This window comes from Drosophila navojoa, chromosome 3 (genome assembly GCF_054131105.1).
Source record: "Drosophila navojoa isolate 15081-1374.11 chromosome 3, UAZ_NAV_1.0, whole genome shotgun sequence".
In the NCBI taxonomy this organism is placed as follows: Eukaryota; Metazoa; Arthropoda; class Insecta; order Diptera; family Drosophilidae; genus Drosophila; species Drosophila navojoa.
Genome location: NC_142891.1, coordinates 424,340 through 445,233, shown reverse-complemented (window position 1 = coordinate 445,233; position 20,894 = coordinate 424,340). Strand labels below are relative to the sequence as shown.

At 43.2% G+C, this 20,894-nt stretch overlaps 5 protein-coding genes and 1 long non-coding RNA gene across 20 annotated transcripts in view; 2 read left to right on the top strand and 4 right to left on the bottom strand.

The window, feature by feature from the left end:
- The window catches only part of CLIP-190 (Cytoplasmic linker protein 190), a 30,306-nt gene extending 15,220 nt beyond the window's left edge, over positions 1-15,086 (top strand). For 4 of the 14 annotated variants that reach the window (XM_089256954.1, XM_089256953.1, XM_089256959.1 and 1 more), the window contains 12 exons: positions 4,423-4,578; positions 4,650-4,862; positions 4,921-5,086; positions 5,159-5,336; positions 5,561-5,623; positions 6,850-6,960; positions 9,370-9,480; positions 10,563-10,629; positions 10,697-14,205; positions 14,275-14,402; positions 14,461-14,672; positions 14,739-15,086. In XM_089256954.1, coding sequence (XP_089113080.1) covers positions 4,423-4,578; positions 4,650-4,862; positions 4,921-5,086; positions 5,159-5,336; positions 5,561-5,623; positions 6,850-6,960; positions 9,370-9,480; positions 10,563-10,629; positions 10,697-14,205; positions 14,275-14,402; positions 14,461-14,672; positions 14,739-14,785 — 4,961 coding nt within the window. In that variant the 3' untranslated portion in view covers positions 14,786-15,086. Of the gene's footprint in view, positions 1-1,872; positions 1,996-2,126; positions 2,169-4,422; positions 4,579-4,649; positions 4,863-4,920; positions 5,087-5,158; positions 5,337-5,560; positions 5,624-6,849; positions 6,961-8,726; positions 9,287-9,369; positions 9,481-10,562; positions 10,630-10,696; positions 14,206-14,274; positions 14,403-14,460; positions 14,673-14,738 lie in introns of those variants that run through there. The other 10 variants (XM_089256951.1, XM_089256950.1, XM_089256956.1 and 7 more) reach the window with 7 other exon arrangements.
- On the bottom strand, positions 5,567-5,843 carry LOC149091589 (uncharacterized). Its single transcript, XR_016196358.1, has 2 exons — positions 5,684-5,843; positions 5,567-5,648 (listed from the first exon to the last, which is right to left on the bottom strand). It is a non-coding gene; the product is annotated as an uncharacterized LOC149091589 (long non-coding RNA).
- Polr2J (DNA-directed RNA polymerase II subunit RPB11) lies at positions 14,977-15,833 on the bottom strand. The gene is made up of 4 exons (XM_018098700.3): positions 15,647-15,833; positions 15,503-15,592; positions 15,275-15,449; positions 14,977-15,119 (listed from the first exon to the last, which is right to left on the bottom strand). Exons 1-4 carry the CDS (start codon positions 15,697-15,699, stop codon positions 15,084-15,086), a joined length of 354 nt encoding a protein of 117 aa, XP_017954189.1. The 5' UTR covers positions 15,700-15,833; the 3' UTR covers positions 14,977-15,083.
- A 217-nt stretch (positions 15,834-16,050) lies between these two features.
- On the top strand, positions 16,051-18,704 carry LOC108649688 (putative E3 ubiquitin-protein ligase UBR7). Its single transcript, XM_018098692.3, has 2 exons — positions 16,051-17,049; positions 18,157-18,704. The coding sequence occupies exons 1-2, from the start codon at positions 16,236-16,238 to the stop codon at positions 18,531-18,533; spliced, it is 1,191 nt and encodes a 396-aa protein (XP_017954181.1). The 5' UTR covers positions 16,051-16,235; the 3' UTR covers positions 18,534-18,704.
- On the bottom strand, positions 16,644-18,114 carry Rsph9 (Radial spoke head protein 9). Its single transcript, XM_018098696.3, has 2 exons — positions 17,681-18,114; positions 16,644-17,618 (listed from the first exon to the last, which is right to left on the bottom strand). Exons 1-2 carry the CDS (start codon positions 18,026-18,028, stop codon positions 17,121-17,123), a joined length of 846 nt encoding a protein of 281 aa, XP_017954185.1. The 5' UTR covers positions 18,029-18,114; the 3' UTR covers positions 16,644-17,120.
- Positions 18,583-20,759, bottom strand: LOC149091588 (uncharacterized). Of its 2 annotated transcripts, none has more exons than XM_089256893.1 (2): positions 20,641-20,759; positions 18,583-19,551 (listed from the first exon to the last, which is right to left on the bottom strand). In XM_089256893.1, the coding sequence occupies exons 1-2, from the start codon at positions 20,692-20,694 to the stop codon at positions 18,799-18,801; spliced, it is 807 nt and encodes a 268-aa protein (XP_089113019.1). In that variant the 5' UTR covers positions 20,695-20,759; the 3' UTR covers positions 18,583-18,798. The 2 variants fall into 2 exon arrangements, with proteins under 2 accessions (XP_089113019.1, XP_089113018.1); XM_089256892.1 differs by having other exon boundaries at positions 18,583-19,562; positions 20,652-20,759.
- Between the last annotated feature and the right edge of the window lie 135 nt (positions 20,760-20,894).

Here is a 20,894-nt window from a genome sequence, read left to right as displayed (position 1 = left end):
AAAACAACATTGGGCCAGCGATTCGTTGTAGACGCGGCCGTAGACCCGAGGCGCCACACTCACTCGTTTGCTGCAGCAGCAACAGTAGCAGCGGCGGCAGCAGCAACGGCGGCAGCAGCAGCGGCGGCAGCAGCAGCGGCTGCTTTGATGGTGATTCATTCGGCGTAACTGTCAGATACATGAGTTCATTAGTGTAGACACTGAATGTCAACTGCAAGGAAATTGTCAACACACACACGCGCACACACACACAGCTGTATGTTTAGCGCTCGCTCACGTTTAATAGTTAACAGTTAAATGCTAAAAATCAACAACAACTCATATTCATATGCAGTGGAGCTGCAGTTAGCGAAGGTTCCAGCGAATGGCGTATTACTAAGCGACAAATAAGCCTTGAAGCTGCACACTAAACTAAATGTACATATATATATGTATGTGTATATATATATATATATATATATTTTTTTTTTTTTTTCAATTTCCATTGTAGAACAGCAGAAAAGACAGAAACTGGCGTCAAGCCAATTGTAAAACAGTTAGTTTCGCCCATTTGAACACAGTGAAAGTTGCCTTGGCAAAGAAAAAATCGGAAAATAAAAGGGAGACGTATTGTAGATACAGACATAGATACAGATACATCAAAGCAGATACAGATACTTGTTGTTATAATTAAAAAATAAAAATTGCAAGCGTCACGAAATATAATAGCAAATAATAACAAATTGTCTTGACTGGCCGGCTGGACGTCGCCAAATGGGGAGGAGCGAGGAGGGAGGAAGAGAGCTGTTATTTGTTGTAGCTTTTGAGCAACAATTGAACCTTGAAGCTGTTTGCCTCTTGTGCGTTTTATGGCCATGTCATGCTTGGCTACCGTTCGGGCTCAGCTCGAGTTGCCGTGCCAGCTGCACAGTAGCTCATTCCGTAGGCCTGCCTTTCGCGCATCTTTCTGATACATGCGCACATTGTGCACAGCGAAAGACGAAGATGATGGCAAAAAATGCCAATTTACGCTGACAAAAACACAATTAACTACACGGCGTATACGTCATGCTGTAAATTAAGCGGAAACCGAAATCGTGCAAATCACAAAAAGCAACAACTAAACATAAAATGTTTAAATTTGCTTTCTGTTTGCAACTAATTTTTTCTCCTCCTCGTCCTCCTCCTCCTCCTCTTCTTCTTTCTCTTCAGTCTGCTGCAATTTGTTACAAGCAAACGTTACCAAACTGTCGACAATTTAATTGATATATGCTTTTTCATTTTGACTCATGGAAATTTATGACAATTGATTTCGAAAGTCTCACGCAACTGAGCTCAGCTGCAGAGAATGTAAGAGTTCACTTTATGATTAGCCACAAAGTTTGGAATCTTTGACTACGATTCGATTGCAGAGTTCTATGACAGTTTCTTTCGAACTATATAAAGATCTTGGAAAGTCTCTTTCGTTGGCAGCTGCACCTTTCTAAAACCCAGAAAAACAGCACAAGTTTAGTTCGCTCACCGAATTGATTGTTAATACCTGCCTGCTCGACTCACCTGGAAAGTTCTTTCGCTTTGCTTGGGGCTAATCACTGATTAAACAACAAGAGCCGCAGACAACTTTAACTTTCACATTATAACAATCTGCAAGGCCCAACACTTTGGGTGCCGTTGTATATGATTAACACGAATTCGCTAATTATTAACTAACAGAGCTTCACTGTACTCCACTCGAGTGCTACACCCAAAGAGCATACGAAACTCTGCCCAATTCCAAATCCAAATCTAAATTTCAATTTCAATTAAAATTTAACATTTAACATTCATGTAAATCGCATGCAACAGCTGTGTAAATTGCAAACTTTTATATATGTATGTGTAACACGTTCGCAGATCTCTATCAAGAGACTGTTAAGCGCTTTACGCGCTCCTCTCTCTCACCCACATCCGATTGGGAACGCAGCTCGTTCAAGTCCCGCACCCCCACGCTCTCCGACAATGGACGTCGCCCATCTTGTAAGTCCGTTGCTCTTGCCATCGAGCACCTGCATGCCGTGTGCTGGATGCTGCTGTCTTTATCTGTAACTGTGCTTTGTTTACGTTTACGTTTTTGTTTCATTTTTGTTTTTGTTTCGGCTTAACCATAGACGATTATTATCTAGAGGCCACAGGTCGACGACGTAGCTCAGGTAAGCCAAAGAGCAGCTCACGAACTAATCTCCACATTTTGTATATGTATCTGAATAGATATACATATTTATTTTGTATGAAAATTATAGAACGTGTTCGCTTGCTAAAATACACACACACACACACACACACACACACACACACACACACACATACACACATTACTCCATATGTCAGTTAGATATTTGCGCAGGTGGTTTATGTTTTATATATGAATCTATGCCAGTTGCTCGCACCTTAAACGTACTTTACCACGATCTCTGCTGGCTCTGTCTGTATGCAGTCTTGGTTGCAGACCCACAGAAATTGTCAAATTAACGGGAGTTAATGTGCCACTAACAGTACTTGGACGGCTGCTGACAATCGCAGTGGGTGTTCACTGTACAGATGCGCAAGGCCAAGCTGTCGACAGCTGTTGCCTCATTAGCTCATTGGCTATGACATAATTTAAATATTAGATAATATTTATCTGGTTTTATGTAACATGCTAAGCTTCAAGGTGTTCCACAACTGACGTGAATATTTGACTACAAACATATGTATATATATTTTTTATGTAGGAGATGGGATTCTGATCACAATCAGCGATATACAAATGGACGATTAGATTGAATATTTCCTCATATGATGAGCTTAAATTCGAGCAATTATTTGGTTGATTTTGTCTTTATTAGCCTGCAGCTTGGCTTTATATAAAACAGTTAATGTTGCTAACTCGTATAGCCATTACACAGTGTATTAAATAGAGCTTTCTGGGTTTTCGCAATATCTTTCTTAACAGACTATACGATGCTGCTTTCAACTAACTCGAATCAATTTTCGAAATTGCCTTTAGCCTTTACTTTCTTCTCTATCAGATTCAGATTCCGATTCCGATTCAGGTTTTTTCCCAGAGGTCCGCTCTACTGTAATCTGTGAAAAATCATAATGTACAATAATTTTGTTTTGCTCACTCATAAATGTAGCGGAGTGACTGTTTGGTTAGCCGGAGCCCCACAATTAGCTAATGCATATGCATAGCCGCGTATTTATTTATATCTTATTTTGAAGCAACTCAAACTTGACACCTTTATGCAGGCAGCCAAACGAACACCTCTTGCGTAGCACAGCGGCAAAAATTTGAAAACCTAATGATGAAAAATTCACAAAATTATCATTAAAAAGCCAAAACAAAGAAGAAAACAAGATGGGGGCATGTGGGCGATGTGCTTGCAGCCTTATAATAAATGAGTGGAGCAGCCGAACAATGCGAAAGTTATGACATAGCTCGCATGCATTTATTTATATTTGTATTATTTTGCTGCCTTTGTTGTTTGGGTAATTTTCCAGCGAATAAAAGCCATTTATCAAAAATCAACAAGTAATTTATTAAATTAAAGCCCCAATTTGAAGGCGTTGTCTCTTGCGGGTCTATGAAGTCATTTCGGTTCTAGTCTAGAGAAGATCTATTAAGTGCATTTGGATTAGAATTTTATATAATACATATATAATAACCAATATCCGTTCTAAGCGGGCCTTGCTTATGCGGGGGATCGTGTTGAAGTCATTTTTTGTTGTGCTTTATATGACAGCTTCAAATGGTTTTCATTGACTGCAAGCGACATATGCAAATTGCAGCTGAGCAATTTGCATATGACATCATATGCCAGTCTATGTAGTGTGTATAAGAAAAGCCACTTATAAAGAGGTTTTTATGGCGTGTAAATTGTGACTGAAACGCGACCCGAAACATTCAGCGCGCACAATCGAGATTGATGATCTGAATGAAATATATATGCATTATAATATAATATGAAAACAACAACAGCTGCCAAAACATTTAAGATCTATATGATAAGAGTATAAAAGTCGTAAAACGAGATGTGATCTGAAAGTACGATTGCACTGATATATTACTTTTCAAGGTTAATATAAATATTAGGGATTGATGATAATTAAGTGAAATATATGCAATAATATGTTGAGAACATCAGCCAAATGTATCATCACAAAAGAAAGTGTGTTCAAGGAGTAAAGTAATTCATCTTAATATAAGTAATATATATCAGATATCCCGTTTTCAAGAAACTTTTTCGAGCCCACCTCGTATAGTATAATAAATGAACACAGAGACAGAGAACAATAATCTATATACTATATAGTAATGTGTACTCATATGAAATAATTCATATAATTTCAATAAGAATACAGCCAAATCATTTTAGGATCGATGATGTATACATTGCATAACATATGATGCTCGTCCATTCACAGATCACAACAGCACCGTGCTGACAGCCAACACAGAGCAGTTCATAATTGGCCAACGTGTGTGGGTGGGCGGATTGCGGCCCGGCCAGATAGCCTACATAGGCGAGACACACTTTGCGCCCGGCGACTGGGCAGGCATTGTGCTCGATGAACCGAACGGTAAGTTGGTCGACAGTTGGCACTCGCTCTAAAGGCTGGCTTCTCTACAATGGCTCTTTGCTGGCTTGCAGGCAAAAATGATGGCTGTGTCTCGGGCAAGCGTTACTTCCAGTGCGAGCCGAAGCGCGGCATCTTCTCGCGCCTCACACGTCTCACCACATATCCGCTGTCGGGCGCAGTGACGCCCACCTCGCCGCTGTCGAAGCAATCGCCGGACCGCTCGCGCACAGTTTCGCCAACCGCCAGTCTGCGTAGCTCCATGCTGCGCAGTCCGGGCACGGGCAGTAAGTAAAGCCAACGGCACAGTGTGAAAAGATCTCGCTAAACTGCCATCCTTTGCAGAGAATGGTCTGACAGTGGGCGACCGTGTGATTGTCTCATCGGGCTTCGGCAGTCGTCCGGGCATCTTGCGCTACCTGGGCGAGACACAGTTTGCTCCTGGCAACTGGTGTGGCGTCGAGCTGGACGAAGGCAGCGGCAAAAACGACGGCGCTGTCGACGGCATAAGGTGAGCAGCTCGCTTATTAAATGAGGTTCTCTTTGGGACTCTGTAAACTAATGTCCACTCTGTGTATTTTAGATATTTTGAGTGCAAACCGAAGTTTGGAATCTTTGTGCCGATTGCCAAGGTTTCGCTATCGCCATCGTCGAAGAAGTCGCGTCTCTCGCGCGCCGGCTCGCGCGAATCTCTCACCTCGATTGGCACCATGAACAGCATAGCCACGACGAACACGTCGCGCATACGCATGAATGCACAGGTATAAGACGGCCCTGCAACTGCAACTGCAACAGCAACAATATGCCACATGCCACATGTTACACACAGTCTTAGTTTACCCTTTTTGACACAGTTACCTGCCACAGTTATGCTGTTATCTATATATTTATGCCTAATACTGTTAATGTTGACTGTAAACTGTTGACTGTTAACGTTTTTACTAACGCGTTATAAACTCTAATTCTTAATCCCCTCCACATGCAGCGCAAGTCGAGCACGCCCATTCGGTCTAATGTAACGCCGCCGAAAAATCAGTTTTCCATGCAGGTATGCAAAATCAAAAACCAAAAGCCTCTATATGTGCGCGCGCTGTTAGTTAACATGCACGCCACTGTACCCGCTGTAAAAGTCGCTTGAGCGTGTGTCTGTGTGTCCATTGACTACTACTACTAACTTATGCTAACTTAGCCCCTAAGCGTGCCACTAACTCTAAACTCGATCTAACCTGGCCAACTAAAAGCGACACCGCTGTACAAAACAATATTTATAAAATATAAACCACTCTACATGCACCCCTTTTTGGCTTATCTTATTATATGTATCTCTGTGTTTTGCTGTGTTACCTTTCGATTTTCTCTTTATTATTTTCTACTCGTACACCTGTTGCATAATAAACAAAATGTTCGATACCAATATCTATTTTAGGTGCACGCATCACTGTGTGTGTCACTCTACATATATATGATATATATACACATCTATATTATATACTCCTTCTATTGTATTTCTCGTTTTGATATGTTACGCATGCGCACAAAAATTTGTTTGCCTTTTATTTATTATTTATATGTTTGGGTTACCAGCGGCCTCCGATCGTACGTTTGCCTCGCGATAAAACTGCAAGACTATAAAATTTAAGAAAAATATATAATAAAATATATGTATTCAAGGATTTATAAATATTTTTAAATAATTTGTCTATGTAAATAATATATGTCATATGATGTATGTAAAAATATTTCTTCTAAATTTGATATACATATTTAATTTGTATTTATTTCTATTTATTTATTTCTTTACATTAACATAATTATATATGTATATGTATATGATTCTAAAATATTTAAATGTTTTTAATTTAGTTTTAGCTTTCTGAATTCTTTTCTTTTATATAATATATTAATAATAATAATTGTAATGAAATTATTTTGTATATATTTAACTTAAATTTCATAGTATTTATCTAAAATTTAATATTGCTTACATAGTCTTGCAGTTTTATACGTCTAGATATATATACATATATACACATATATGTATTGAATACTTTTGTGCATTTATTTCGTTCCACTTTTAACTAATGTATGTGTTTACTACACACACACACATACACTTATGTACACACTATGATATTCTCTACTTGTTACTCATGCGCTTATTATGCCACACACACACACACACACACACATGTACACACATTCATACTCACACACATACATTCTCTCTCCCCCTCTCTTTCTCTCTCTCTCTCTGTGTCTCTATGTGACTTGCAGGATCTGCTGCGCGAGAAGCAACACCATGTGGAGCAGCTGATGGTGGAGCGTGATCTGGACCGGGAGGATGCACAGAATCAGGCGCTGCAAATGCAAAAGAACATCAATGAGGTAATTATCTTCACCGACACAATGTATATGCCGCTGCCCTATGCGGATCGCAGTCGGCCATTTCGGTTGCGGCCGACGAGCCACAGCAGCAGTCGCATCACAATAAGTCCAACAACGGCAGCAACAGCAACAACAACAACAACAGCCAGACAGCCGCTGCAACAACAACAAGTACAGCAACAGCAGCAACAGAAATCGCGTTCCGATAAACCAAAGAAAGTTTGGTTTTGCGATAAAAAGAAACTATTTCCAGTTGGCTAAAGTCCGCCAAAAGAAAAGCACTCGATGTTTATTCAGCTCAGCTCTGAGTGTGTTTACAATCTTTTTTAAATTTTTTAGCAGTTGCAATTCCAAAAACCAAACAACAAAAAATGAAGAGTATAATCACCTATACACGCCCACTCGCCCCCCACACACACACCCACATTCACTTGTGCTGAAATGTTTAAGCATTCGTTTTTCTTCACTTGGTTGGTTTTCTTGTGTTTGTGTTAACCATTTTTCATTGTCCTTTATTGTTTTTGTTTGTGTTTACCTTTTGTTGCTCTCTTCTCTCGCATTCTCTTGTGGTTTGTCAATTTTTACACACACTTAATTTGCGCACGTTAACTATGTTGTTCAATTAAAATTCTCCCATTTTCCACTCACACTGAAAAAGTACAAAGATTAAGTCGGGCCTGAAATTTTCCACGTTGTTTCTTACTCGGCCAAGGTTCATGCGGGTTCATAATCTTAACAAGGCGCTAACGAGCATAACAATTTGAAATCTATTAGCATTTTCGGCAAGCTCCCATTAATGATTGCCCTGGTGTTAATAAACTCTTACAACATTTGGGCTACTTAGACATGAGCTTTATTTAAATTCAAAATTGGCTTAGGAATTCCTCAATTTCTACTAGATTTAAAAAAAAATATCAGTATTTTCGTTGGCTGAACTAAAAATTGGTTTTTATAAACAAAAACCAACACACATCATTTGCCATATCAAAAATAACAAAAGTATTATCAGCTAATCTCATTCATGGTGTTAGTTTAACAATCTCATTTATACAAATTTATATCGATTGAAAGAAAGAAACGAGCTTTATTAAACAATTAGGCAGTAAGCGTTCATATGCTTAAATTATTTAATAATAAACATATACTCGTAATTTAAAGACTTTCAAAATTTCCTTTACATTTTCACACCTAACAAATATTTTTTACTCATCAACTTGGTATACATTATCACACCTGCTCAATACATTTACGAAAGTAGTTAGTTTCATAGTGAATAGCAATTTGAAAGACTCTTCAATTAACACACATTTGGAACATTTTGAAACTATTTAAATATTTGCAATTAAATTTAGCACAATTCGTATGCATAGCTGAGACAGCTTGGCTGAGGATAGAATTATATCTGATTTGGGGTCTCTCTTTTCTCTTGTTATATGCTTTGATTTGCAACTGTTTATCTGTTTGTCTATACTTTGTTTACTTGAATAAAATTGAAGTTACGTTCTTATATCTATATTCTCTATGCTCATCACATATGCTATATATACTTGTTATAAATGTCGTGCGCACTTTGAGTTGTATTTTAGAAATTGGCAAAGCAAAACCCAAAACATATCATCACCCAATCCAAGCAACCAACCACAGTTCTAATACCTTGTTGCTCTTTTTAACGCAAAACCAAAAGACAAGCAAAAATCAAACAAATCGATCTATCAAAATTCTCAATTGTTCAACGACTTTTATGCACCACTGTTCAATTTTTATAGCAACTGCTGATCGAGGCGGAGCGCTGGAGGCGTCTGATAGCTCGACATAGCATTCGACTGGCCGATCTGAGGCGCGAGTTCCGTGGCTGGTCGGGCAAGCACGAGAGGCACTGTATACTGCACAGTGTGCTGACACCGTTGCGCATCAAGTGAAAACAAACGGGATGCTATTGAAGTTTATATAGGAGAAGGCTGCACAGCGTTTTAAGCTGCAAGAACCAAAAAATATTTACGATATCTTCTATCACAAAGATGAGAAACAAAAAAACTAAAACATGAGCCACAAAGCCCAATTGAATTTCATATTTTCTTCATGGTTTCTATATATTTTACTGAAGATAAAAGATATGCATATATAATACATATATATATACTTGAAAAATGGAAATTGGAAAAACCTGTATAAAATGGATTTTATGAAAGCGAATTTTCTTGCTGTTTGTCTAGTTGTACGATCTACGATATAAAAAGAAAACATTTTTACGAAATAACATACTTAAAATACATTACGATATCAAATATACGATATACAAATATTATTGCAAAGCATTTTGCTTAAACACTTGTTTTATTTCTTTTTTGGAAATTCGTTTCTAATTCGTTTTTTTCTGTTGTTACTCGATCTCCTTCTCTTCGGTCGCAGCTCAAGTTACGGATTTCACAATTGGAGTCGCAATTGAGCGACGAACGTAAGAAATCGGAGGAATTGCAATTCACCATAGATGAGGCACAATTCTGTGGCGATGAAATGAATGTAAGAGCTTTACGAACATTTAGGGATGTGCATTAACTGAAAAGTGTAAATATGAGTTTAGCGAGCGCATAGCTTAACCGTATGAGAAGCGCGAAGTAAGGCGATGTAATTGAATTACAGACATATGTATGTAATGTATAAGGATTGCTCATTGCCTAGGCGTATGAGAAGGCTTATAAGTAAGGAGTTTGTAATGCTTCGTTCAGCAAGATTATTGGCAGTTCGTTTTCGATTTGACTCTTACATCTAGCATAGCTCTTGCTACAGTATACAAGTACATGAGTATATGGCTCATAGTAAGGCTCTGTAATAGAGTATATTTTTAGCTTTGAGGGTTTTTGGCTCTCCAGACTTTTCACTTTCCCATTTTCATATTGAGCCAAGCGCCTAAAAGCTATGACCAGACATATCAATGGTAAACTGTTAAGCTTTTGTGCTCGCTCTGAGCAGCTAAATAATAAAATAACAATAACAAAACATTATCAATAAGCTTTCGCTATAAGTTTGAGCATATGCTGCTCATTGAGCTTCAATAAAAATACTAAAACAATAAAACGAATTCGATCAATCATATACAAATGCTACCGTTGATAAAAAGCCGTAATTTCTTGAAAAGGAATTACAATTTAACTTTTATGGGTTTATTGGGCTTATTTAGCTCATTCCTTCTAAATTACCTATTTGTATTTATTCACAAAGTTTTGAAGTAAATTTTTAAGAATGTTGGACTGTAGTTAAATATTTGCATAATTATTTTATATTTTTTAAGAAAAGTTCATGTAGAATGCTTAATAAACAAAAAATATTTATTTCCAAAATCACGGATTACAGATTTATGATTGATTAATTATATTGAGAGAGCTTAACAATCAGTTTTAAGATTCGAAGCCAGCCCTGAACTTATTTAATAGATTACTATGCCTGTATGATAGGAGCGTGGAGTGATTGAAATATCGGCACTATTGTGGATTCAGGGTATCACCTCCAAGTCCAGAGACATTGTTTTAAAATTCAGTCAATGCACATCTAAATTAGCACAAAATGTTAGTCCAATTTATTAATTCGATTTTCCCTCGACGCAGGCTCAATCTCAGGTGTATAAGGAAAAGATACAGGATTTGGAGAAGAAAATCACAAAACTAGTTTCAGGTATACGAAATCTATAGCAAATTGCTATTCTGCTCTCTCCTGCTAAACACTTTTTGCCTATCCACAGCCACGCCCAGTTTACAGAGCACACCTCCCGTGGAGGAGAGCGCTGCCTTGGCCAATGCCCAGTCGCTGATTGCAGAGCTGCAGGAGAAGCTAAGCCAACAGGAGAAGCTGAACGAGGCTCGGCACAGCGAATCCCTGGAGGAGCAGCAACGTTTGCTCGAGAATATCAACTATCTGCAGAGGCAGAACGAGACCCTGCAGACAGAGCTGATGGCCAAGGATGAGAGTCTGGAGAAGTTCTCACTGTCTGAGTGCGGCATCGAGAATCTGCGCCGCGAACTGGCGCTGCTCAAGGAAGAGAACGAAAAGCAGGCGCAACAGGCCAAAGAGATCTTCGAGCAGAGGCTAGCCGAGAAGGCGGAGCAAGTGAGGCAGCTCACCAAGGAGCTGCACGAAATCAAAAGCTCCTCCGACACGCTGGAGAGCGAGCGAGCGCACGTTACCGATGAGCTCGAGATTCTGCAAACGGAGATTCGCATGAGAGACGAGCAGATCAAGGAGCTAAACCAGCAGCTAGACGAAATCAGTACACAACTGAACGTGCAGAAGGCAGACAGCAGTGCGCTGGATGAGATGCTGACGGAGCAGCAGACGCAAAACGTGGACAGCAAAACGCTGCTGGAAGAGCTGCAGGCGGCGAATGCAGCCCTGGCCAAAGAGAAGCTGGAACTGCAGCAGCAGCTGAACGGCTTGCAGGAGCAACTGCGAGCGAGTGGCGACAGCAACGCTGTGCTACAGAAGCAGCAGAAGGAGAATGCGCAGCTAAAGGAGGCGAAGGCAGCGCTAGAACAGCAGCTGCAACAGGAATCGGAGCTAGCGAAGGCGAGCAGAGCAGAGGCCGCTGCGAAGGACTTGCAGCTGAAACAACTGCAACAGCAGCTGGAGGAGCAAACCAAGATACATGCGCAGCTGGTGGAGAGCCAGGAGCAGCTCAAGCGGGAAAGAGCTGCAGAGCAGAGTCAAGCGAGTGAGAGAGCAGCAGACTTGGAAGCCGCACTGAATGCCAAGCAAAGCCAACTGGAGCAGCTGCAGCAGCAGCTGATGGAGCAAACCCAGCTGTATGCACAGCTAGTCAAGAGCCAAGAGGAGCTGCAGCAGAAGCACGCTGCAGAGTTGGGTCAGGCTAGTGGCAGGGCAGCCGACTTGGAAGCCACTCTGAAAGCAACGCAAACCCAATTGGAGCAACTGCAGCTGGAGGCCACAAAGAGCGGAGAGCAGGGTGCTCAACAACTGGTCAAGCTTCAGGCAGAGCTCGCTCAGCTGCACGCCAAAGAGAGTGAAGCTCAGGCCGCCTTAAGTGCTCGTCTTGCGGAGCTGGAGACGGCGAAGCAGCAAGAGCAGACGCTGCAGGCAGCACTGGCAAAGACGAAGGAAGAACTTGCAACAGCCCAAATGCAGAGCATCCAAACTGAGACGCAGCTGAGAGCCAGCGCTGAGCTGGAAATAAGCGACTTTAAGCGCCAAAATGCAGCTCTGCTAGCCAAATGTGAGAGCCAGCAGCAGCAGCAGGAGAAGGTGCAGTCGGAGCTAATGGATGCACGCACGAGCACCACGCAGCTGCAAGAGACCCTGAAGCAGCTCCATGGAGAGCTACAAGGCAAGCAGCAGAGCTATGCAGCGCTGGAGAGCGTCAGCAGCACTCAGCGCTTGGAGCTGGCGAGCGACAACGAGCTGCTGCAGCAAACGAACGCGAGGCTGGAACGGGAGCTCAAAGAGCTGCATCAGAGTCTAGAGAAGAGCAAGTCCGAGTCGGAGCAGCGGCAGGCGCAACTGGTGGAGCACGCGCAGCTAGTCATACAAAAGGATCTCGCTCTGGGCGATGCCGGCAGGCAGCGAGAGCAGCTTGAGGCGCGCTGCCAGTCGCTGCAGCAGCAGCAAGAAACGTTGCAGCAGCAGCTCAACAGTCTGCGCAGCAGCTCGACGGACTCAAACGCGGAGTTGTTGAAGCTCTCGCAACAGCTGCTGGAGCAACAGCAAACCAACGAGCAGCTCAGCACAAAGAGCAGCGAGGAGCGTGGCGCACTCGAGCGCCAATTGCAAGCGAGTCAGCAGCGCCTCGATGCGCTCTGTGGACAGGTAGAGCTGCTCACCAAGGAGCTCGCCAGCAGCACGGAGCAGACAGCCCAGCTGCAGGGCAAGCTCAAGACCGAGGCGGAGCTGGGTGCCAAGCTGGCGTTGGAGCTAAGCGACGGCCAGCGCAAGCTGGAAGCGGCAACAGGCAAGTGCGAGCAGCTGGAGCAGCAGCAGGAGAAGCTGCAGCAGGAATTGAACAACGAGCGGGCTGAGAGTAGTGAACTGAACTCCAAGTTAAAGCAGCTTGCGGAGCAGCTGAACGAGGCACATAAGAAACTAAGCTTGCAGAAGGATGAAAGCAGTGAGAAGTGCCTACAACTGGAGCGGGAGCTCCAACTGAGCCGGGCGACCATGAGCGAGTCCCAGACCAACGAAGCAGCAGTCAGACAGCAACTCAGAGCTGAGCTTGAGCAACGAGACCAGCAATTGAAGCAGCTGCAGGAGCAGCTAAGCGGAACCCAGGCAGCCAACGAAGTGGCTCTCAAGGAGCTGCAAGAGAGGTTGGAGATAACCAACACTGAGCTCAGACACAAAGAGCAGCTGGCCAGCGAAGACGCCCAGAAGATAGCGGATCTGAAGACCCTGGTGGAGGCCATACAGGTGGCCAATGCCAATATATCGGCGACCAATGCAGAGCTCTCCACTGTGCTGGAGGTGCTCCAAGCGGAGAAGAGCGAGACGGCGCACATCTTCGAGCTCTTCGAGATGGAGTCGGACATGAATGCAGAGCGGCTGATCGAGAAGCTGCAGGGCATGAAGCAGGAGCTACAGGACACGCACAGCCAGCTGGAAGCCCAACAGAGCAACAACAAGGAACTGGAAACCAAGCTGATCGAGCTGCAAAAGAGCGAGCAGAGCTTACAGGGCACAGCCATTGAAGCCGCTGAAGAACTGCGTCAGCGGCAACAGGCCAACGGGGAACTAGAGGAGGCACTGAAGCAGAGTCAGGCCCAGCTTGCCGAGACGCAACAGCAGCTAGAGAGCAGCCAAAGCCAATTTAAGGCACTTCAAGAGCAACTGCAGCAACTCCAGCAGAGCGAGAAGCAGCTCCAGGCGAAAGAGTCGAAATTGAACGAGCAACTGCAGCAAATGCAGGAGATCAGCGCAGAGCAGCAGCAGGTGCTGCTGCAGAAGGAACAGCTGCTGCAGAAAGGCAACGAATTGGACGCCCAACTCTTGGAATACCAGAAGGTAATTGATGAAATGGATGAGGCCTCGAAGGAAAAGTCTGCAAAGCTGCAGCACCTGGAGAAGCGCATCAAGGAGCTGGAACTGGCCCTGCACCAAGCTAAGGAATCAGAGCAGCAGACGCACCTGGAGTGCCAACAGCTGACGCGGAAATTGCACTCTCTGGAGCTTGAGGAGGCACGCGAAATCATGGCAATGCGTGCTCAAGCCAATGGATCCACCACCAGCTCCAGCAACCCAGGTGCTGAGGTAAGTCTTTGGGTGTCTTCTAATCTTTCCGATTCACTCTTTCACTCTCCTCTTCAATAACACCCGCAGCTGGATACAGAAACCAGCCTGGCCAAAATCAACTTCCTGAACTCAATCATAGCTGATATGCAGCAGAAGAACGATGCGTTGAAGGCCAAGGTGCAGACGCTGGAGACTCTGCCCATAGACTTTACCAAGTGAGGCATACTATTCGATAGATTCTATATGTGTTTTCTGATGATTCCCTCTCCGTAGACCCCACGCCTTCGAGATGTTGAGCAAACGAAAGCCCGCTCCGCGTTTGTTCTGTGATATCTGTGATGAGTTTGATAAGCACGAAACGGAGGACTGTCCGCTCCAAGCTGGCGATGAGCGCGACTACTCGCCGCCTCCTGCCGAGGCCAACAACAACGAGAAGAAGGAGCGAAAGCTGCCAGCTCCACGCAAATACTGCGACTCCTGTGAAGGTAAGCGATCGATCCCCATCTCGACATAGACATATGTATATTTAAATGCATTCAATTTTCTTTCAGTTTTTGGACATGATACGAGCGAGTGCGCCGACGATGAGACCTATTAGAACACTAAGCTAAACTAAGTTAATTTTGTTGGTTGTTGAAACACACGCAAACGTATTTTTATAATCTTATAATCCGCGAACCTTAAAGCCTATTTACAACATTTTATACCTCTTCGGATGCTGTTTTCATGTTTTGCACGAAAAATTCTAATTAAAATTTGATTGTGTTTACTTGTTTTGTGTATAGGAAATTTAATATTTTGAATCTGTTTTTAATGCTTATTTATTTATACAAATAGTGAAAATTTACTTCTATTGTATCGCAAGTGTTTTGTAATAATAAATGAGTAAACTAAAACTAGTCGCCGCCTTCTTTCTTCTCCTTGATGGCATCCTGCAAGCAACAAGCAATAGATAAATAAATACATGAAAATCACGTTAAGTCTGAACAAATTTCGGATAAACAACATTTAAATAATCTACATTTAACAAAGAGTTCACTTTTATTTTGAAACCCGATAAGTGTTCAGACAGCCCTCGCATACTCACTTTAAATCTCTCCTCGAAGAGCGACAATTCTGCAAGCAGGTCCGTTATGGCATTCATGAATGCCTCCTGTGGTGAATAATCCGCCGTCGTCTGTATCCGAATAACGAACTTGTGCTCAAGCGGATGGGGCACCTTATAGCCGGCAAAGAGCACGTTTGGATCCTTCAACAGTTGGCTGTTGAGCATAATTATTAATGACTGCACATAATTATGAGCGGCTTGGCATACTTGCGAATCATGTTGCCTAGCGTGTGATCCTCCTTGTTTATGGTGAAAATTGCGGCATTTGTCACCTTCGTGTCCAGTTCCTTGATAATTCTGCAAATACATCGTCAAATGCGAATCGCAATAGTTTTTAAGCAGGCTACTTACTTTTTCTCGCCTTCGTAGAGCAGAAACGATTCAAATGTGGGTGGGGCATTCATTTTGTACTTTATTTACAAGCAAATCCAATACAAATAAAAAATGTTGTTTATAAAACAAAATCAGTCGTTCCACAGAAAATGCAATGCGCGAGTGTTGTATAAGATGCGAAACACTGCCACACTTAGCAACACTGCTACTATCGATAATTCATCGTATTTCTGGCGATAGCACTGACCAAATAACAGTGGCGATAATTATGTTCAGCGATGTTAGTGTTGCAAATACGCATTTAATTAGGGAGCATTACTAGTTCAAAGATATTCAAATATGCACAGAGAAACAATATTTTATATTGTGGAATGATATATTTTAAGTAATGTGAACAAAATTAAATTTGTGCCCCTTATACAAATACAATATTGCTACAACTACCACTGTATGCGAACAAAATCCGATAAAAGCGCTCAAATGAACCACAGCTGATAAAATTCATGTCTGGTTTCGAACTACTACTTTGCAGTTTTTTTTTGCGCCAAACAAGAGCGTTGTCCTTTAAGAAGTATAATAAAATTAGCTGCATATTGCCTCTGTAAAAATGAGCGCAGCAAACAGTGCATCAGTTAACGGTGCTGACGTGGATGAAGCGAATCCACTAGAGCAATCGACCATAACAATGCTCGATGTACTTGAAGAAGAGAAAGAATTGGAAGAGGAGTACGCCGCGGTGCTTGGTGGATCCGATGAAAAGGAGTGCACTTATGCCAAAGGCGCCATACAGCGCCAGGCACTCTACTCTTGTCTCACCTGTTGCCCGGAGGCACGCGACGATCCAAAGAAAAGCGCTGGCGTATGCCTGGCCTGCTCCTATAAATGCCATGAGAACCATGAGCTGATCGAACTCTATACCCGGCGTAACTTCCGCTGCGACTGTCCAACGCTGGAGAAGCGTTGTGCTCTGAATCCTCAGCTGGAAGCAATGCAGCCGAAAAATGAAAATAATCTGTATAATCACAATTTCCAGGGCGTGTACTGCAAGTGCAAGCGACCCTATCCCGACCCAGAGCGCACGACCGAAGAAACAATGCTGCAGTGCGTCATCTGCGAGGACTGGTTCCATTTGCAGCATATGCAGGCGCCAGAAGGATCGGATAAACTGTCCAACGCCTGCAGTGAAATGATTTGTGACTGTTGCATGGAGCGTCACGAGTTTCTACGGGACTACAGCGCCCTTGCCTTGCAGCCAGCAGCTGCGGCCAAGGAGTCCGAAATAGAGGAGGTAAACGTGGTGGACAGCCAGCCGACCAAGAACGAGCAACAGTCTGAGCAGCAGTCGGAGCAGCCGGCCGAGAAACGCCTCAAGCTGAGCGACGACGCATGCCGCCGTCCTAAGTCCTCAAAGGAACACAAAGGTGAGTCGCCAAGCAAGCGTTTCTAGACCATATCTGCCAGCAACACGAAATATATATATTATTAACACATTTCAATACATAAAGAGCAAATCAAAGTTTTTGCGACCGTCGCCCAGGTAGACAAAGCCGTGCTTGCGTGAGTTCAGCTTGTGGAAGAAGGTCATGCCCAACCAGACGCAGGACTTGATGATTGCGATGCGCTCGTTGCGCTGCATGTTCAAGGTGAAGGCCTGGTTCAGCGGAATCACGCCGTCGATGGTGTCCAGAAAGTCGATGGCATAATTGTAATCGCTGCGCTTCGACAAATTCGTCTTGAGGTCGTTACGCGGCAGTCGATACAGCTGGTAGTAGGAGAGATTTTCGATTTGCAAGTCGTTCAGACCGCGAAACATCTGATTGGGTATGACGCGACCATCGACCATCTTATAGAGGGCTCCGCGCGGGCAAATGGCGCTCTCCTCGCTAATGATGAATACTATAGCAGCCAGACGTTCTTCCTCCTTCAGCTTGATTACCTCTGGGTTGCTGATGCTAATCACTTGATTGGCCACTATATTAAATATAGGATCCTAAATTGATTGAAATAAGGGATGAGCTGTGTCACCGCATCTCTGTATCTCGATCAACGTACCAGCTTAACGTAGGTCTGCAAACTCGGATCCCCAATAAAGGGATCGGGTGCGAGGACCGTGGCCTGAAAGATCTTCGGGCTCTGCACAAAAGGCAACAATTGCCATTGGTACTGATCGACGCTATAGAAGTACTTGCGATCCTTCAGACAGTCAGTTGTGTAGCCGAAGGCAATGTAGTAGTCATTCTTAATGGCCGTAATACGTCCCCAGAAGTACATGCCCGAGAAGCGGTTCTCCTGCAGCAGCACGATGAGGGAGTTCTCAATCAGGATGCGCTGCTCCGGCGATAGTTTCCGGCCGCAGTACATCAGGCACTCCAGCCCCTCCGAAAAGTACTCCACATTCATGTTAAGCGACTCAATTTATAAATTAAAATATAATAGTTGTATTTAGAAATGGTTTATGGAGTGTTCTGGCCCCGTTTCCTGAGCTGAGCTCTAAACTCATACTAACGTAATATCGTTTGCTTGAACAGGCGCCGCCTTCTGGGCCAACGACTGGCGCAAGGCGCTTTGCCGTTGCGACAAGTGCTTGGAGCTGTACAAGGAGCAGTCTGTGGAGTTTCTGCTGGATGCCGAGGACTCCGTGGAGAACTACGAGAAGCGCGGCATGAAGCGGATTGAGGAGAACTCCAGCTACGAGCAGGGCATCCGTGCGCTGGCCTCCATCGATCGCACGAAGCAAATCGATGTGATCACCGAGTACAATCGCATGGGCGACAAGCTGAAGGAGTTCCTCCAGTCCTTTGCAGCTAACAAAAAAGTGGTCACCGAGGACGACATCAAGCGCTTCTTTGCCGGCATGCGAAGCGAGAAGAGCACCGCCGTCAGTCAGCCCTATTTTTGTCGCTAAGCAAATTACCCATAAAGTATTCTATTTATACATACATACATTCCCCAAATGAGTGTACACATGTGGAATTTATTGTACTATCTTAAATTTATGGTCTTTCATTTGTATCATTATTACTATTAGCATGGTAGAACAACAATTCGAATATAAAATGAGATTCGCAAAACAACAGCAACTATGTGTGTGCTAACTATCTATAGAAGTAGCCAAATATCAATATACAACACATATATGTCTCTCTATCTGTATACATGTACATATACGTCTAGACATTATATGCATTGTTGGCTGGATTCTGATTGTTGGCCTGACTGGCCATCTCCAGATTGCAGAGCGTCGCCTGCAGATCCATCATGATGTCGTTTGGATCCATTTGCTCTATCGTCGTGTAGTCCATTAGTGTGCTGCTCATGATTAAATCGCTTAGGGAGGGATTCTCGTCCGGTTGCTGCTGAGGCTGCGCAGGAGTAGGAGCTGGAGGAGGCGGTTGGACCAGCAGCTGAGGAGCCTTGACTGCCTGTGGCGCAGTCATGAAATTTGTTTGATATGCTGCTGGACTTGTGGCACTAAAGACATTATTATTGTTGTTGTTGTTGTTATTGGTGTTGCTGTTGTAGCCATTGTTCAGGTTGGTGGGCGTTATGCTGCCGCCGTTGAACAGCGTTGTCGTGTTCCAGTTGCTGGCGTTGTTGTTCACGCTGATTGTGACATTCAAGTTGTCCTGCTGCTGGTTCAACAGCTGCAGCAACTGATCCTGCTGCTGCTGTTGCTGCTGCTGCTGCTGCTGGCCAGGGGCAAAGCTGTCCGCTGTGCTGCAGCGGGAGCTGGGCGAGGCGGGAAAGTAGCTGTAGTTGTTGTACGAACTGGCCGCCGAGGGGCAGCTGCGTGTGCTGTCCATCTCGTAGAGCAGCTGCTCGGCCTTGATCTCCGGCACGAAGGAGCCGTTGGGACTGGGACTGTTGCCGTTGTAGCTGCCGGTGGGCGTCATCAGGGGCGCTGGCGCTGCTGCCACGATTAGCTGATTGGCTGCTGCAAAGTATTGGAAAAAGTTCATTAGCAGATTGTCAATAACAAGGCGAAAACTTTTCGCTTACAACTGAGTTAATGAGCGCTACAGAAACTAAGCATTTAAATGTGGCCAGCCAAAACAACAATAACAACAACAACAATAATAACAATCAAAATAATTACCAAAGAAAATAACTAAATAAATAACTAAATCAAGCTGTGCCAAAACTTAAAAAGGTCACGTAATAATCACAACAACAACAACAATTTTGGTTGAACTTACACGACCTGATCTGAAGATCTGAATCACATAGTTCTCGTGGGGCTTTTGACTAGCTAAACCTATGTAAAGCTAAACGGAAGGATGGGATAATAGAAAATCTTCGGATACCCGAAGAGTTTGAGGCGATTCTAAATGACTTGTGGAGATTTCTACTAATCAAATATATATAAATATATGGATGTGACTAGGTACATGGAAATTTATTCCGAATGAGACCGTCTTGCATTACGGACCATAAATATCATTAAAATAAGTGAAATTTTCTCTTCTCAATTTAGAATGGCCTTCTTTAATAACTACTCGAACGGATCTGTGAGTTTTTAGCAAAAACTTTTATTCAATAAATTCAATTACACACAGCTATGAATGTTGCGCGAATATGGATTCAAAAATGTATATTTTATGCATTTAGCCAACAACAAATACGCAGAACACCTGCTCAGGTATATCTGGTTACTACAAATTTCAAAAACGTTTTTGGTCCACAAGGGGTTATCGGGGTCTGTTTTAAAGAGGCGACTAGCATATGAATATTGATATATGTAAATATGTATTCAAATGTGAAAGGTCAACAGAGTGTGTGTGTGTGTGTGTGTATATGTGTAAAACTTTTCCACTCCTGCAATAGAATGACGCTCAAATGTATGCTATGCCTTTTTCTTAGAGTCTGTGTGTGTGTGTGTGTGTGTGTGTGTATATATATGTGTACTGAGGAACTCCTCTTCAGACACTGAAATATATGCTATGTTTTGTACTCTTATAGAGCCCTGTGTATGCTTTGGATGTGCGTGAAACCCAACACCGCCTTTGATCAACTGCCGACTTACTTAACATTTTGGACTGTTTCTGATTCTGAGTCTGGTGCATCATGCCGGATAGCTTGCGCTTAACCCGTTCTGTGGCTTTACGCGCGTCGAGGCGGCATTTGTTGGCCAAAGCATCTACAAAGACAATTGGGGAGGGTCAATATTAACTGTGTTTTGGATACTCTATGTGTGTGTGTGTGTGTGACTAGAGGTACACGCATATAATACTGAAAGAAAAGACGACTAGAAGAAAATTGTAGATTA